The sequence below is a fragment of the Bombyx mandarina genome, chromosome 04 (genome assembly GCF_030267445.1).
Source record: "Bombyx mandarina strain Sakado chromosome 04, ASM3026744v2".
NCBI lineage: Eukaryota > Metazoa > Arthropoda > Insecta > Lepidoptera > Bombycidae > Bombyx > Bombyx mandarina.
Window position 1 is genome coordinate 12,681,323 of NC_143211.1, and position 17,020 is coordinate 12,698,342.

General features: G+C 35.9%; 1 protein-coding gene across 8 annotated transcripts in view; it reads left to right on the forward strand.

Annotated features, from left to right (window-relative positions):
* Positions 1–16,329, forward strand: part of Rgl (Ral guanine nucleotide dissociation stimulator-like) — a 28,324-nt gene extending 11,995 nt beyond the window's left edge. For 4 of the 8 annotated variants that reach the window (XM_028175663.2, XM_028175655.2, XM_028175656.2 and 1 more), the window contains 6 exons: positions 6,198–6,302; positions 9,412–9,563; positions 10,488–10,598; positions 11,770–11,905; positions 12,863–14,294; positions 14,874–16,329. In XM_028175663.2, coding sequence (XP_028031464.2) covers positions 6,198–6,302; positions 9,412–9,563; positions 10,488–10,598; positions 11,770–11,905; positions 12,863–14,294; positions 14,874–15,010 — 2,073 coding nt within the window. In that variant the 3' untranslated portion in view covers positions 15,011–16,329. Of the gene's footprint in view, positions 1–4,909; positions 5,809–6,197; positions 6,303–9,411; positions 9,564–10,487; positions 10,599–11,769; positions 11,906–12,862; positions 14,295–14,873 lie in introns of those variants that run through there. The other 4 variants (XM_028175664.2, XM_089740377.1, XM_028175661.2 and 1 more) reach the window with 3 other exon arrangements.
* Positions 16,330–17,020: the final 691 nt, after the last annotated feature.

The following is a 17,020-nucleotide window of genomic DNA, read 5'->3' on the forward strand; positions in this document are numbered from 1 at the left end:
AATTTAAGTGGAATACTCGTATGAAGTCGCTTTATTTTGGGCAGCGTTTTACATAGTTATAGATTACATAATATTGAAGTTTTTTTCCATTCAAAAATAATAAAAAACAAAATAAATATATTTCATTATCTCACAACTTTACTTAAATATTTATAAATTTATATTTCTCTCCTATTTGGTGATCAAGCTTAAGTCAGGTCTGGCGATTTCGATTAATTGAGTTTAATTATTCTGTTGGCAACTGTATCGTGAACTGTTGAGGTCGTTGTCGTCGTGGCGACACTGGTTCTCCGTGGTCTGACGCTCGATTCGTATTGATTCTACAGGTGCGACGAATTTTATTGGTTCCTTTTGATGTCATTAGCATTCGAAGACAAAGGCTAGGTTCATGGCTTAAAATCTAAATGTTTATGATGTTAAATCTCGTCACTGCATTTTTTTCAATTTCGACAATTTCAGACTTTGCCAATTTTAGTGGATATATATTCAATACCCTTTGAATATAATTAAAGTTTGTTTGGCTTTTAATCGAATTAATTTAATTAGTCGATTTCGGCCCGTTTATGGTCTTGTTGCGGACTTACACATATTGAATATATCTGTCGTTGACATGAATAGACTCGGTTAAAATTCAAAAGGTTTCTTTAAAGTCGTCGTTGAACGCAGATGAGTCTGAGGTTCGTCAGTGGTTCTTGTAGCTAATGGACATCCCTCGCAGCAGTAGCGAATTCGCCTAGGGAATGCGGGTTCACATGATACTATTAATGGGATGAAAAAATGTGCGGTTCATTTTTGACACCAAGTTGCTGGTTCATTGTAGAAGACGTTCGTGAGCACATGTTACATTACATTATTATTTTGAAAATTCTTCAAGATCCTAGTGTAATACAATCGCACAAGGATGTACACGTTACAGGTAATTTCACCTATAGTCTGGTTTTACAATAAGCCCGTTGCATTGTCGATGCACTAAAACCAGGGGTCAAAACCTGACTGAGCCCTTGAGTTTGCCCATCCGTCTTAGTCAAGCGGTAAGGTCTCTAAACCAGTCGCTATCCTTCCACGTTCAACTAAGATCTTCGTAGTATTCACTATATATTTCGTTCTTCCACTATATTCCTATATAATATACTTGGGAACAGTTACTTTTGTTCCGGGTGTCACCATAGTACAAGGAGGGCGCGTCGCCGGCGGAGCGAATCCGTCACGGCACTCAGCTCGCACGTTGCCCTCGGTGTGCTTAGTACGAGTTTGTTAACTTCTCGACCGCGTAAAAGTTAACTCAAATTTGTATGGAATTGGAACAGCTTCTCTTCGTTTGCCGCTAGAGGCGCTTTTTCAATTCCATAATAAACTTGAGTTCACCTTTATGCGATCAAGAAGTTAAAAACTCGCACTGACCACACTGATGCGACGTCGGTGACGCTCTGCACCTACTTAGCTTCATATCTAACACTAAAAGCTTGATAGGTTTTGTTTCTTCTGATTTTTAAAAAAATGTAGAACATGGGTAAAGTAGTGCCAATCCTGAGCATGGTTAGAATTCATTGCAAAAAAGGCAGCCGTACTCACTCAGGTGTATAATTTGCAAACATGCCTTAATGTTTTTTTTGCGCAATAGACTGAATATTTTCACAATATATTATTTGAATAAATAGCTATTCCAATTTAGGTAATATTAGAAACTTCATCTGGTTATAGTTTTGAATTAAAACGTAAAAGTCTATTCAAACTTAGCAAGTGCCGGTGGTAATGATAATGACATATAACTGATATAACACAAAACAACTTCATTCTATTCGTCATATACCGTGTGTGTTTATCATTTACAAAATAAAAAGGTCACGAAGTTATTCTAGAGGTTTGTGAGTGCGTCGTAGATATGAAAATCTTCTTGACGCCCGAAAATGTATTCTATTTATATCTACATTTCGCACCCAAATAATTGCTAGGTCAACTTAATTTGTGTTATGTTTTAAGATAATATGAGATATTCCATTTATTTCGTCTACGTGATATCTTTATATGGAATGGAATTTACTTAAAGGGGCATTGACATTTGATTAAATTTTCTTAGCTCTGCGTTTGACGTCACCTTTTTTAACCTTTTATGTCATAGTATTGCTTTATATTAATGTATTTGTGATTATTTATTGCAATACAAAAAAATAAACATTGGGTTGTCCATTAGATAAGCTGACGAGAATGTTAATGGAAGACAAACACAGCACTATCTTATCGTTTCTTATCTACCGTAAGATCAGAATACATCAGTCAATATGTAAGATATTTTTTTTCTTAAATATTCAAATAGTCATAAGTTATATTTAAACATTAAATTTACTTTGTCCATTTATCCAAATATTTAATTACATTTTAATATATTTATTAATATTATAGTTTTCTGTTAGACCTTTTGCTCTTCAGTCATATTTTCATAAAAAAATCGCATATTGCTTTCTCTAGCTGCATCCTTTTTGTAGCAGTGATACTATGAGCGGTCTCTATCTCATTAAAACCATATCGACCCCGTATTCAAAAGTGCTCAAATTTGTGTGAGCTCCACGTTGAACTATTTTTCATAATTTTAAAACCAAATATATACATACATATACATTGTGCTTTTACGTTTAGAATACATATTTAATTCAGACTCTTGGGACATATAGATTTAATAATTTACCAGGTTAAAACAACAGCTTCATAACGCCTTTTAAGTCCTTTTATTTAATAATTTATGGATATTGGGAAAGCTATATAGTGTTTACAAATAATGTATTTTTATTATTTATGCGACTTACTAGTATTGGTTGATTGATTCATCAACGCCAAGCCCCAATAGCTGGATCTAAAATGTTGTGATTTTTATAATGAATAACCGTTACATAAATAACCAAAAAATACCAGTTAAATAACCAGAAAACCAAAAATATTTGAATTCGATTTTCAACATCGTATTGAAAAGGTTTTATGCCGTTTCTTAAGCATCCATTCGAAAAATTTATTGCTATTGCAATGTAAAATACCCAACCTTTTAGCCTACTTCCCCTTAGGAAAATCAGTAAAGGTGGTGAAATTTATATTATTTTGGGAGATTAGCTCCACCATTTTCTCAAACATAAAAAACTAGATTACTTTTACTTAGATTACTAGATTACTTAGACGACTACTCGTAGAGATAAAAAATACGTTAAAAATATGATCGAGACGGGTGAATAAACTTCAGTCAGTTGGGATCATTAAATGGCGCCTAGTTGGCTCCTGGCTTTCAGTCGGTCGCTATAAAGTTAGTCAAATGTAGGTATTAAGTTTCTTTACTAGAGAATTTATTAACAGAGTTTAGAGTAATGTAGTAAATAATTTCAGTCCAGTTGAACGTTATATTCCATGCACAATTAGAAATTTTGGACTGGTCGATAAAAGGTTTCGAGACATTTTGTGACAAGCTTGAATTGTATTTAATAAGTATAGCTATAGAAGCTTACGGTAGGACGTCCAGGGCCAGCCCTGCCATTTTCAATCTCGTAGTAGTCGGTAATACGTTCCGGTTGGAACAATTACAATTGCTATACAATTGAGACTTACATCTCATCTCGCAAGTATGCACATCACCTATTGGTTCCGTTAACCACTTAACGCATTAAATAGAAAAAGAAAAGGATTTCACATTCACCATAGTGATTTATCGTTTCAATTCTCACTTAAATGAGAGTTAGTAATTGAGCAGAAAAGTTATTAAACGCTCCATTGATCTCTGTGGGTACATATATCAGTTTCCCATCGTCTATCATTGCAACCATCTTTGACGTTGAAAGTTGAACCAGTTTTGATCAAAAATAGGAGTAATTTCATAGTTAATTTTCATCAGTTATTATTATTGTACAAAATGTTGCTTTCGCCGATGCACACGTATAATATTTTTCAAATTTTAGAGATTTAAAGATAATTTCATTGTTCCCAACAAAGATGTTGCTAGCAATTCCAGAAAGAATATAATATATATTTTTTTTGTTATAGAATATATTTTTATTTAATCAGATAATAGAATAGAATCGACGAGCTAACATAGACTATAATAATATGATTTGTGTTGGCTAATGCCGTCGCAGACTTAAGATTAGATCGAATTTTCAGTTGCCTCAGTATCCTTCAAGCTGGGTCGTTTGTCTGCTTTACGATGGAAAAGGCAGGACGAACTGACAAATGTGTACCCGTTAATTGGATTTACGAGTACACATTTGTGTACAACAGAGTCAGTCACACGTGGTGTACAACATACTCGATAACACCACATGTATATGATGTTATGACTTTAGTTTAGATTTATCTGTAAGTCGTGATCTTTAATTTTATGACCTCAAAGATAGTAGAAATTTGTATTACTAATTTTCTTGAGTGTAAATCATTCAACACTTCAAAATATCAGTTAAACGATTTTCTTTCATTACTTTTGCAGAGGAAGAGAAAATTACAGAAATCTGCGATTTATTAATACAGAGTTAATATGAGATCTACTATATATTAAACATATTGAATTGAATTGCTTCACAGATCTGATTTGTCACGAGAAAAGTAATTAGAGAAATTAATAAGTTCCGTTAGATAGTGAATTATTATATTATAAGAAACTAGTTAAAGTTAATAAAGTTTTATTTTGCATACTGTACGAATTTTATTCAGCATACGAAATATGTTTTGGAAAATAATTGAATGTGTTGCCATGAAACACTTAACTTGTAAAACTGCTACTTGAATAATTATAATTTGCGATGATGAAAACACTATTTATTCTGTTTGAAGTTATTTACGAATAAATATGTAAACATTAAAAATTTAGAATTTTAGTAATCTTGCTTCGACTTATTTCAATGTTATCCGATACCTGCTGAGTAGTAACGTATGAATGCAATCCTATTAGGTATTGGACGTATGTGTTGAGCACGTGTTGTGCCCATTATGTTCATTGTTTTAGCTCCGTTGCAATCTAGATCGTCTGCCCCATTGACGTGTTGTATTGCGGTTTTTCACGCGATCTCTCCAACACACGAGAACAGTCATGCCGTGACCGCGCCGTAGCATCAGCGTTTCTGCCACATAATGTTTCTATGTACTACTATTAAATAAATTCATTGTTTTTACAAGTGAATTTTTGACCTACATAAATTCATTGACATTGTTTCTTTGCCCGGTTGTTTTGTCAATTAAATTATACTTTAAGTGCCAGTTAAGTGTTCTGTGGATGTGAAAGTTTTAGTCTTCAATCGAAATAGCACATAAACATTGCGTACAACTATCGTCTTAACAATTGATATTTTAATGGCTCAATGGAAGTGTTGTGATTGATTTTGTGTTTTGATTTGAATATGTAGAAAACTTTAATCGTTATTATTCGTGGTTGATTTTGTTTTCGAGTAAAAATTAATGAAAAATATATGGGGCATTCTTTTAGCTGACATAAAATACTTATAAAGTGGACGTTCAAGCCGGATACAGTTGTCGACATGTATGCCACTGTCCGAGTGTGCGGCGATTTCACCAAAGTCACGCACGTCTGAGCTGCCAGCCTATTCAGTCGGTGTTCGCCATTGATTGATCCAGTTATAAGATTCTTGGTTTTGCCGATGGTTACTATAGTGTGATGTCGTAGATTAGCGCGGCGTGGTAGTGAAAGTAAGCGCGATGCGGGGGACGCTCAGCTGAGCGAAGTGACGTCGCGCGTGACGTTCTCGGATATGGGCCATGTGGAGAATATGCGGCGTCAGTAAGGCAGAGCCCGTACTGTTTGCTGATAATGTAGATAATGATTATGTAAGCGTTATACAATTGCATACCATGTTGTCCGACTCGAGTTATCTATGTAATTATTGCATGTTCTTTATCTTTCCTTGTAAGGTGCAATACTTGTAATCATTCGACTTAATGATTATATGGTGATGACATATATAACTTTGTTTGTCTTTAACGTATTGGTGTTATTAGTATTATTTAGAATGCACAGGCGCCGGGAGTTTTATGAATTATCGGCAATGTCTGTTTTGTCATTAGAAGATTGTGTTATCTGTTTGAGGCAGCATACCCTCGATGAAGAAAATGTAGGCTTGACAGTTAAATTGTGATTCAAATTTAGCTTTTTATTTGCGTTTAATGTTTGTTTTAATTTAAGCTGTTTGTGTTGACCTTTTTCTGGTGTGTTCCAGCAGCCAACATGGCGGTTGTGGGGGGAAGAGCGCGTGGACGGCGCCATCTACACCGTTTATCTGAAGAAAGTGCGTTACCATCGACCTACCAAAAGTGCTTCGAGTGTAAGTATTTTTAACTATACAAATGTTTCCGACAGCAAAGATAGGCGGTAGGGAGACATAAGTTTACTGTGTTGTTGTTATCTCGCCTCGGCGCCAAGGATTTGTTAATTTGATAGATATGTATTTGAATTTTTGCTTTGCGCTAATAATAAATATCGTTTTTAGAACTACTTTTACGGTTTGTCTTGTGAGTCCGCGCGGGTAGGTACCACCGCCCTGCCTATTTCTGCCGTGAAGCAGTAATGCGCTTCGGTTTGAAGGGTGGGGCGGCCGTTGTAACTATACTGAGATCTTAGAACTTATATCTCAAGTTGGGTGGCGCATTTACGTTGTAGATGTCCATGGGCTCCAGTAACCACTTAACACCAGGTGGGCCGTGAACTCGTCCAAACATCTAAGCAATAAAAAAATTAAAAAAATGTCAACGTCTTGCGACGACCGATAAATTCACTACAGTGTTCTTAGTCTATGTAGATAAACAATAAATATAAGCGTTTCAATATCAAAAGCGCAATGAACGTTAGCAATAATCTCAATTACACGGCTAGCAATTTTCTTTTTTAGCGTATCGATCAGGTTAACTGGTCGAATTATTTGATGAATCATGTAAATAAACATAACCCAAAATCGTATACAATTTGGAAACTCGAAACACTTTAGCTATAAATATTAATAATTTAAAACATTTATAGATACATATTAGATTTAGTACATATGTACATCTAGTATATATGTATATCTAAATGTATTAATTTAATTTTATTAATGTAGTAGGAAAGATTTGTATTATATTACTTTTTATTGCTTCCATCATTCTTTGTAGGAATAAGAACGGTGAGACCATGAACGTGAAGAGGTATGGCCCAAAAGTGGAGTCAAAGAAAATCCATAGTATGAATTCTGCCTACATTCAATTTCTCATAAGTTGTATAAAGAATAATAAAATAAATTAATAAAATTAAAATAAATGTATAAGGTATCAAAGCCTTGTTTTGGTCTGACAGTTAAGTTGATTAGGTCACTGCACCTTAAAACCATTCGTACTCCTTTATTGTAATCTGTATATTCTTCTAGAATTATATGAAGTCATCGTGGCCTTAAAGGATAAGACGTCCGGTGCATTCGTGTTGAGCGATGCACCGGTGTTCGAATCTCAGGCCAGTACCAATTTTTCTAATGAAATATGAATTCAACAAATGTTCACGATCGACTTCCACGGTGAAGGAATAACATCATGTAATAAAAAATATATATCCGTAAATGTTATCATACAGGTACACAATTTTATTCAAATAATATCGAACAACGAACATCTAATAGCAAGTGTATACGCTGTTAATTCGATTGGTGGTCGCGATAACATTATAGTTGTCGAATTAAAACAGTACGTAGCAATAATGTTGGTTTTAACTTTTAATACAGCACTCACATCCCGGATGACCAAAAGTAATATGAATGTGCACACCATTAATGAAGTTACGTACAAATATATATTAAATGTTTATGCTAATAAATGTATGTTTTGATGTTTCAATGTAATATGTGATAAACGAAATCAGACGTCCGTGTCGTTACTAGTGTCACGCCCGTTGTTATTTTTTCACTTTACGTATGACGTATTATATCCATACTATATGATGACGGAGGTTTGCTCGGTTTTTTTTATTGAAAACGCCATCTTGTTGTGTCTTTAAAGCAGTTAGTTGCCCTCAATTAAGAAAAATAGTATTATTATTCGCCAATAGATGTCGGGAAGAGTTGATTATTGAAAACACGAATAAAACAACATTTTCTGAAAATAAATCGTAGCTAGATCGATTTATCGCCCCCGAAATCTCTTGTATACTAAATTTTATGAAAACCGTTGGAGCCGTTTCCGAGATTCAGATTATATATATACAAGAATTGCTCGTTTAAAGGTAAAATAATAAGATAAGATAAATAATATAAACAAAGGAACGCTTCAGGACGTTCTTAATTAGCACGCTGAGTTTCTCGCCGGATCTTCTCAGCAGGTCGCAATTCCAATCCGGTTGTAGATTCGCGAAACAGCTGCTCTTTGAGTTGTTAGGTTTTCTTCGGAGGCGCTCGGGCAGCTGTCAGCAAATCTCACCCGTCCTGGCTGAGCTTTTGTTCGCCCACCTGTCCTGGTGAAACTGGAAAGGCCTCCGGGCCACCAGTAATAAAAAAAAAGACGTTCTTAATTTCGAAGATTCGAATTATGTAATTATTTTAATAAGTCAAGTGAAAATATGTATTTATCAGAAACTTAAGAAACTTAACCATTTATAAATGCAAACTTAAGTATAATAGGCGAAGCTCAAATACTCTTATGTTCTGTTTGTCAAGCGTTGTTTTATTTTATTTTATATAATAGCTATTATCAAACTTTAGTCTTTTCAATAAAGGTATTTTGGAAACAATAAGCGTTTTAAATTTTTTACCCGAAAAAATATCAGTACCTTACGAGAAAATGTATTAATAATAATGAATTTAAATTTTACGGTGTTAATGATTGCAGTCCAATTTCGATCATTACTATGTTGTATACAAAATGTTGTTTCTATGAAACTATACTTGCTTTTGCTTGTAACAATTATTTAGGTAATTGCGTGTCTACATTATGATGAAGATGCAACAAATGAGTTTCTTTTCCCACGGTATTTACCTAGTGATTGGGTTATTATGAGAAGAGGTAGGCGCTAGACCATTGTTAAACATAATTAGTACTGCGTATCGAAATTATGAATGACTTTACAATGGTCGGTAGTGATTCAATGTTATCTAATATCTAAACTAAAATCTTAATATCTAAACAAGCGTAATTAGGTAAACTGTGGGTACTCTGAAAATTTCATAATAATAAGGGCCTATTTAAATTCAATAGATTTCATTATAAAGTAATTAATCATACAAAATTATGTTTTGTTTAATAACGGGCACCTAAATATTAGTCAGAATTAATTAGTTTATTTACACTTTTAAGTTCTTTTTCCATCGAGAACATTTTACGGTAGGCTACACATGCAACAACACTTTAAAGATAAACATAGATCCTTTTTGGTTTAAAAAATCGATATAACTTTTTAAATTCGTTCCTATTTTCCAGGAGTCTGACGACGAGATCTCACATTTAGAGTGGGAAACCGTACGTGTACGGTTCGTAAAAGCCGGCACAGTCGAGCGGCTAGTGGAGGCGCTCGCTACCGACGACGGCGAACTCGAGTCCACATACGTCAATGTGTTCCTCGCGACATACCGGTTATTACTATTATTACTTATTTATAACTAGCTGACCCGGCAGACTTCGTAGTGCCTCAATCGATAAATAAAAGAGAGATAAATAAGCTTTTGTATAAAATAAAACAAACAAAAGGAATCCGACCGACGGGGGACACATTAAAGGAAAAACAAAATTGTTATTTTTATTTAATTCCAGCATTTTCATATTTATCTACCTTTTGAACCTTCTCTGGACTTCCACAAATAATTTAAGACCAAAATTAGCCAAATCGGTTCAGCCGTTCTCGAGTTTTAGTGAGACTAACGAACAGCAATTTATTTTTATATATACTTAAGTATAAAATATACTAAGTATAGAAGAAGAAAATAAAAGATAGATTTCGATTCATATTTAATTTAACAAAAAATACGATTTTTTTAAACTTTAAACTGCCTACGCTCGTATACACTTCGAGTATTTCAGTTCATAGACATGAAAACTTTAATGACTAGTGAAGTTTCAATTGTTGTATAATCGAATCTTCAAATGATAATATGTATGGTGTCTATAGGTGTGATTAATTATATCGGTTGACGGGGTCTGTGTCATTGCTACAATCCATGGGCGACGCTAACCAATTACTGCCAGATGGGTTTTTTATTTTTTATTGCTTAGAGGGGTGGATGAGCTCTGAGCCCACCTGGTGTTAAGTGGTTACTGGAGCCCATAGACATCTACGACATAAATGCGCCACTCACCTTGAGATATAAGTTCTATGGTCTCAAGTATAGTTACAACGGCAGCCACAGCCTTCAAGCCGAAACTTATTACTGCTTCACGGCACTACTTATATTTATATAATTAACACTCTGATCTCATGCCCTTTGGTAGATGTCACCATTCACCTTTGATATCTATGACGATAAAACTGCTATCATAAATTATTGTCATTTCATTTTCAGGTCATTCGCGGAATGCAGTCATGTTCTGGATCTCCTGCTGCGACGGTATGAAACCCTTGCCGCTGAGGACATACTTCCCGCTGCGACCGACACATCACAACAACACCGAAAGTATGTTTCACGTAATTTCTATTAAGATGAAGAATTAGATTGTAGTGTTGTTATTAATTAGTTATTTGTTATTTATACGGATAAATCAACTCGTTTCCCAGCTAGTGTTAAGTGGTTAGCGAAGCCCATAAGCTTCAAGACATTGAGATAAGAACTCTACGTCTTACTTCTATGGTATAACGGCTACCCATCCTTCAAGCCGGAAGGCATTACTGCTTCGTACCAGAAATAGGCGAAAAATAACGGGGTGTAGGACGTAAATAAGTTGTCATTGTAGACTTTACAGGGCTGCCATTTTCAAATTTCATTTTATTGTAAAATCACATTTTATACTACTTTTTTTTATTTGTTGTGTTCAGATAATGTAAGAATTTATTAGCTTACATTAATGATTATATCTATTAACAGAATGGCACGTTATATTAACACTGAGAGCTTCGAATAAAGTATTTAAAAATTGTGCTTAAATTATTAAATATGTAGTATAAAACAAAAATGTAGTTTATTTCACGATTTCGTTATATTTTGTGCTTCAATTTACTAAAGATCCAGTTAGTTGTTTATTTTTTTTTATTGCATAGCCAGGTGAACGAGCTGCTGTTATGAGGTTATCAGAACTTACAGACCACGTAAATGGCGCCGTCCACCTTGAGACATGAGGCCCAACCTTCAAATCGAAACATTTTATTACTTCGCGAATTGCTTTCGAGGGATGGTAGTAATTTTATCTAAGCTAGCTTTAAATGTATTTGCATAATAATTAAAACGGGTGCAAGAAAGCTGATGTGGATTTTTTACGCTCTTATTTCACTAAAGTTCATCTTAATAATCGACTACTTTTTTGTTGTATCTAAAAGGCCGTGTTGGCCTCGCAATTAAAATAATAACAAAGTTTGTTTTGTTGAACACAAACGTTTCATATTTGAACCAGGATTTACTCTGAAAAATACAGATCATTACATCTGAAAAATATCGGGCCTGATATAAAAGAGGTGACCATGCGTTAGTATATTGTCAATCAGATTAAATTGTGTACAGACGCTACAGCTAATAGAATGTAAATAAGCGCAATATAGCTCAAAACAGCTGGTCGATTTATTTCCCTCGTGTAACTCTTTGTGTTTTTGCAATAATAAGTTTTCTATTTGTTTTATTATTATCTATATTTCAGGACTCTTGTAGCGTGTCTCCACGTGTGGTTGGACACATATCCGGAGGACTTTCGGCAGCCGCCTCACCATCCCGCACTGCAACAGCTGCTCGCCTTCACGCAACTTCATTTACCCGGATCAGAATTACACTCGAAGGTAAAAATTAAAGATAAATTATAAAACCATACTTTTCATTGCAATGAAAATAATAACAGTTTTTCTTTATTGCTTAGATTTGGTGGACGAGCTTACGGCCTACCTTACCTGGTGTTAAGTGGTAACCGGAGCACATAGTGGTCGTCGTGGCCTAACGGATAAGACGTCCGGTGCATTCGTGTTGAAGTGATGCACCGGTGTTCGAATCCCGCAGGCGGGTACCAATTTTTCTAATGAAATACGTACTCAACAAATGTTCACGATTGACTTCCACGGTGAAGGAATAACATCGTGTAATAAAAATCAAACCCGCTAAATTATAATTTGCGTAATTACTGGTGGTAGGACCTCTTGTGAGTCCGCACGGGTAGGTACCACCGCCCCGCCTATTTCTGCCGTGAAGCAGTAATGCGTTTCGGTTTGAAGGGTGGGGCAGCCGTTGTGACTATACTGAGACCTTAGAACTATATCTCAAGGTGTGTGGCGCATTTACGTTGTAGATGTCTATGGGCTCCAGTAACCACTTAACATCAGGTGGGCTGTGAGCTCGTCCAAACAGCTAAGCAATAAAAAAAAAAAAACATAGATACAGACAACGTAAATACCGCCACCCACCTTGAGACATTAGTTCTAAGTCTCAGTTTTACACTACAACGGCTGCCCCGCCCTTCAAGCCGAAACATAATTTGCAGGGTGGTGGTACCCGTGTGGACTCACAAGACGTTCTACCATCAGTAATTACGCAAATTATAATTTTGCGGATTTGGTTTTTATTACACGATGTTATTCCTTCACCGTGGAAGTCAATTGTGAGCATTTCATTACGTATTTCATTAGAAAAAAAAGGTACTTGCCTGCGGATGGGAACACCGTTGCATCGCTAGATACGAATGTATCGGACGTCTTATCCTTTACACCATGACTACAAGTGATCTTAAATTAAGGATAATTTTTCAGGTATTACAGAAGCTAGCCATATTTAGTGCGGAACGAAATGGAGGTGTGCAGATGTCTGGAGGGGGCGCCGTGTGCCTTGCGCCTGGCATGCGCCTCTCCGCACATCTCACCAGCGCCTACCGCCTGCCACACGTTCCCCATCGACACTTCGCCGAACAACTTACCAGGATGGACATGGAGCTGTTCAAGAAGCTCGTGCCCCACCAGTGCCTTGGAGCCGTCTGGTCACGTAGAGATAAGGATCGTTCCCATGACGCGGCCACTGTCCTCGCAACCGTCAACCAGTTCAATGCGGTATCGTTCCGCGTCATTTCGACTGTACTCGTGGAGCTCAACTTGAAGCCGGCCGAGCGTGCCGATATTCTTGCTGCCTGGCTTGATATAGCTCGCGAACTGAGAGTTCTTAAAAACTTTTCATCGCTCAAAGCGATTATCTCAGGGTTGCAGAGCAATCCGGTTTATAGACTGAGAAAAACGTGGGCGACTTTACAAAAAGAAAAAGCTGAGCTTTACGATGAACTAGCCCGAATTTTCAGTGAAGACAATAACAGATGGGCTCAGAGAGAGTTGCTGATGCGCGAAGGTACTGCTAAATTTGCTGATACTGTGGGAGAAAACGATCGTCAATTACAAAAACTTCTTCACGAGCGCGGCTCACCAGGTGTCAGCCACGGGACCATTCCATATCTCGGCACGTTTTTGACCGATCTCACTATGATAGATACTGCCATTCCGGATACAGTAACCGACGGTTTGATTAATTTTGATAAGAAACGTAAAGAATTTGAAGTGCTGGCTCAAATCAAATTACTGCAAGGAGCTGCCAACGCGTACCATTTACCCTCCGATCCGATGTTTGACCGGTGGTTTGATTCGGTTATTGTGCTTGATGACAGGGAAGCATATCAGCTATCTTGTCAAATTGAGCCACCGACGAACCCACCCAAAGAGAGACGACCAAAGAAGATAAACGACGCCAACGTTCAAAGTCATAGGAAAAACGACTCGATCGCCAGCACGAGTTCTAGCAATAGTTCACAATTCTTTTGCGAAACCGATGGAACAACTACCGCTTGGAAGAGAGATAGTCTTGAAAGGCGAATCTCTCCGACGAGGCTGTCACACGGTTCTTCGTCTTCATCGCTGCCGTCTCTGGATGTCTCATTGTCCAGTGCTAACAGTGGACAGAAGCCAAACGGTAAAGCTGGGGGCAGTCCTGCACATCCGGGTGTTCGAAGTGGCCCAGACTTTTATATAATACGAGTGACATATGAGTCGGATTGTGCAGAAACCGAAGGCGTTGTGTTGTACAAGTCCATTATGTTAAGTAACAATGAACGCACGCCCCAAGTAATTCGGAACGCAATGCTCAAACTCAATCTTGATGGGGATCCCGATTCTTATACCTTGGCTCAAGTACTACCCGAACGAGGTAAGTTGATACTAAAATTTATTTATTTAAATAAAATTAATTCGTAGAACAATAAATGACTGTATATTGTCCGAGAATAACACAACCGAGTTTGAAGTCATTCATCCGTTGTAAAAGGAGACTAAAAGATTCGTCAATGGACATTTATACATCAATTGCCATTTACTACTGAAAAGGCCTCTTAAGACTATTTCTCTGCTACCAAGCAATTAATTTAGAATTTAACTTCGTGGATGTGTGAATGATAACAAGTTTTGACGTCTATGGGCTAAACTAAACGATTATTACCAGGCGGCACGTAAGATATTGTTTCTCGTGCACATTCAACAAAAAATTATAATTTCTTAAACTATATATACTAAGGAGCGTGGGGCGTCCTCCAACCAAGGGAACCGACGACTTAGTGCGCACGGCGGGAAGTCGTTGGATGCGGAAGGCGGAGGACCGCACTCTGTGGGAGGCATTAGGGAAGGCCGATGTCCAGCAGTGGGCAGATAAAGGCTGATGATGATAATGATGATGATAATAATATATATACTAAAATTTGCTAGTTTTAACACTACGTTTTCCGCTTTACAGAGATGTTGCTCCCATCGAATGCAAATGTCTACTACGCTGTTAATACCGCTTATAATTTGAATTTCATTTTACGGCCTCGGAAGAACCAGCAGCAAGAGCCAGTGGTTAATGGGAAGTCGAAAGGGAAACGAAACTAACTGAAAAATCTTTAGTGACCCATTATTTTTACTTTAGTGTAAATAAAGTTAAAAAAGTGACCAAATTTTTACTTGCTTTTGCTAATTCATTTAATTCAGCGTCGTGTTTGTTAAAATCCTTTATTATTGTTTTGTGTCGTGTCAAAAAATAATCTAACTGATTTATCGAATGGTTTCATCGACAAATTCAAACTGATGTTTCTCTATTACTTCCATGATGTTATGTATGTGTAAATTTGTTTCATGCCACCTCTAGATCGTAGTTTTGTCTTGTGAAAATATTATTTGTGTATAGTTGTTAAATTTGTTGTGTATATACTGAGAATACTGTAGATAAGAATCTCATTTTTGTTTAATAGTAATGAATTGCAACAAACTACGTCTTGGCAAATACTGTAAGAATTGACCAAAACATGTGCGTGCTATGGGCAGAGAAATTAATTAGTTTAAAAATTGATACTTAACTTAAAATATGGATATTACTGGATGGATAGTTTAACTTAAAAGGTATTATTTGGTCAGAGGTCAGAATTAAGTTATGAGTAATTTTTATTTTTGAAGATTTTTTTAAATTGTTGACTTCATTCAACATATACATTTTTTTGGTTTTATTTAATGCAATTAATTGTTTTGTATTTATTAAAATTTCTGAAACATTAAATTTTACGGGGTCACAGATATACGTCATGAAGTGATGAGGGTTGTTGCAGTTCTCTATTTTTGTGTGTAATAATTATTAAATAATACTAAGCCAAAGGCAAATAAAGTCTAAGAGTAAGGTGCTGTCCTTTTATTGTACCTTAAATGTTTTAGAAGCTTTACATAAAACCGAATTTTTATCTATGTACTTTTATACGCATAACATCAAATAAAGTTCATTTTGTATTGTACATTCGAAAGGACATTTTTTTAAATTAAACCAAAACCTCAAAGTATCAGACGTAATTGAAATTAGACTTTAGCCAGGCATAAAAACCTAACCGGTTCAGCCTCACTGTACTTGTGCCATTAACAAATTCCTACAATTAAAATAAAACAAACACTTGTAAAAAATACGAAATGTTCAGAATATGAGATAGAGATCTTTTGAATATTATACAAATCTACTATACAAATGTGCCTATTATGATTTTTTAATAAATTTATAAATAATGTATGTAACATATTTCAAGATCCAATATGTTTCCTATCTCGCTAAATTGTTCGACATAAATTATGTTAGTTGTCTGTAAATAGTTCAATACTTTAGTGGAGTTGTAGTTTACCACCAGTGTTTGTGTAATATGTTCGTCTAATAAAACTTTAATAATAAATTTGCATTATTTTGTCTTTATTTTAGGATTTATTTACTTTATTTACTGGTGGTAGGACCTCTTGTGAGTCCGCACGGGTAGGTACCACCGCCCTGCCTATTTCTGCCGTGAAGAAGTAATGCGTTTCGGTTTGAAGGGTGGGGCAGCCGTTGTAACTCTACTTGAGACCTTGAACTTATATCTCAAGGTGGGTGGCGCATTTACGTTGTAGATGTCTATGGGCTCCAGTAACCACTTAACACCAGGTGGGCTGTGAGCTCGTCCACCCATATAAGCAATAAAAAAAAATACAAATTGAAACTTAATAAAACTATGGTGGATTATTACTTACCATTCTATTTATATTATTTGTTGTATCTTTAAAATGTGACAAGAAAACATATTGATGTTCAAAATGATTATTACATTATCACTTCAACGTAATGGCTGAACCTAAATTATTTTATAGCCTCCAAGAAAATCGGACAGTATAATATAATCACCAACGGATGGTTTCGTCTGGTTTTACTTGTGTAAAGCGTATTCCCACACGGGTAGGGACCACCACCTAGCTCCTTTCTGGCTAAGCAGTTATTTGTTCCGTTTTGAAGGATTGGGACAGCTGTTACAATAGGGTTGTTATAAGTCCCCATGGCCTAAAGGATAAGACATTGGTGTCTGAAGTCGTCGTGGCTTAAAGGATATAAGAAGATACTCG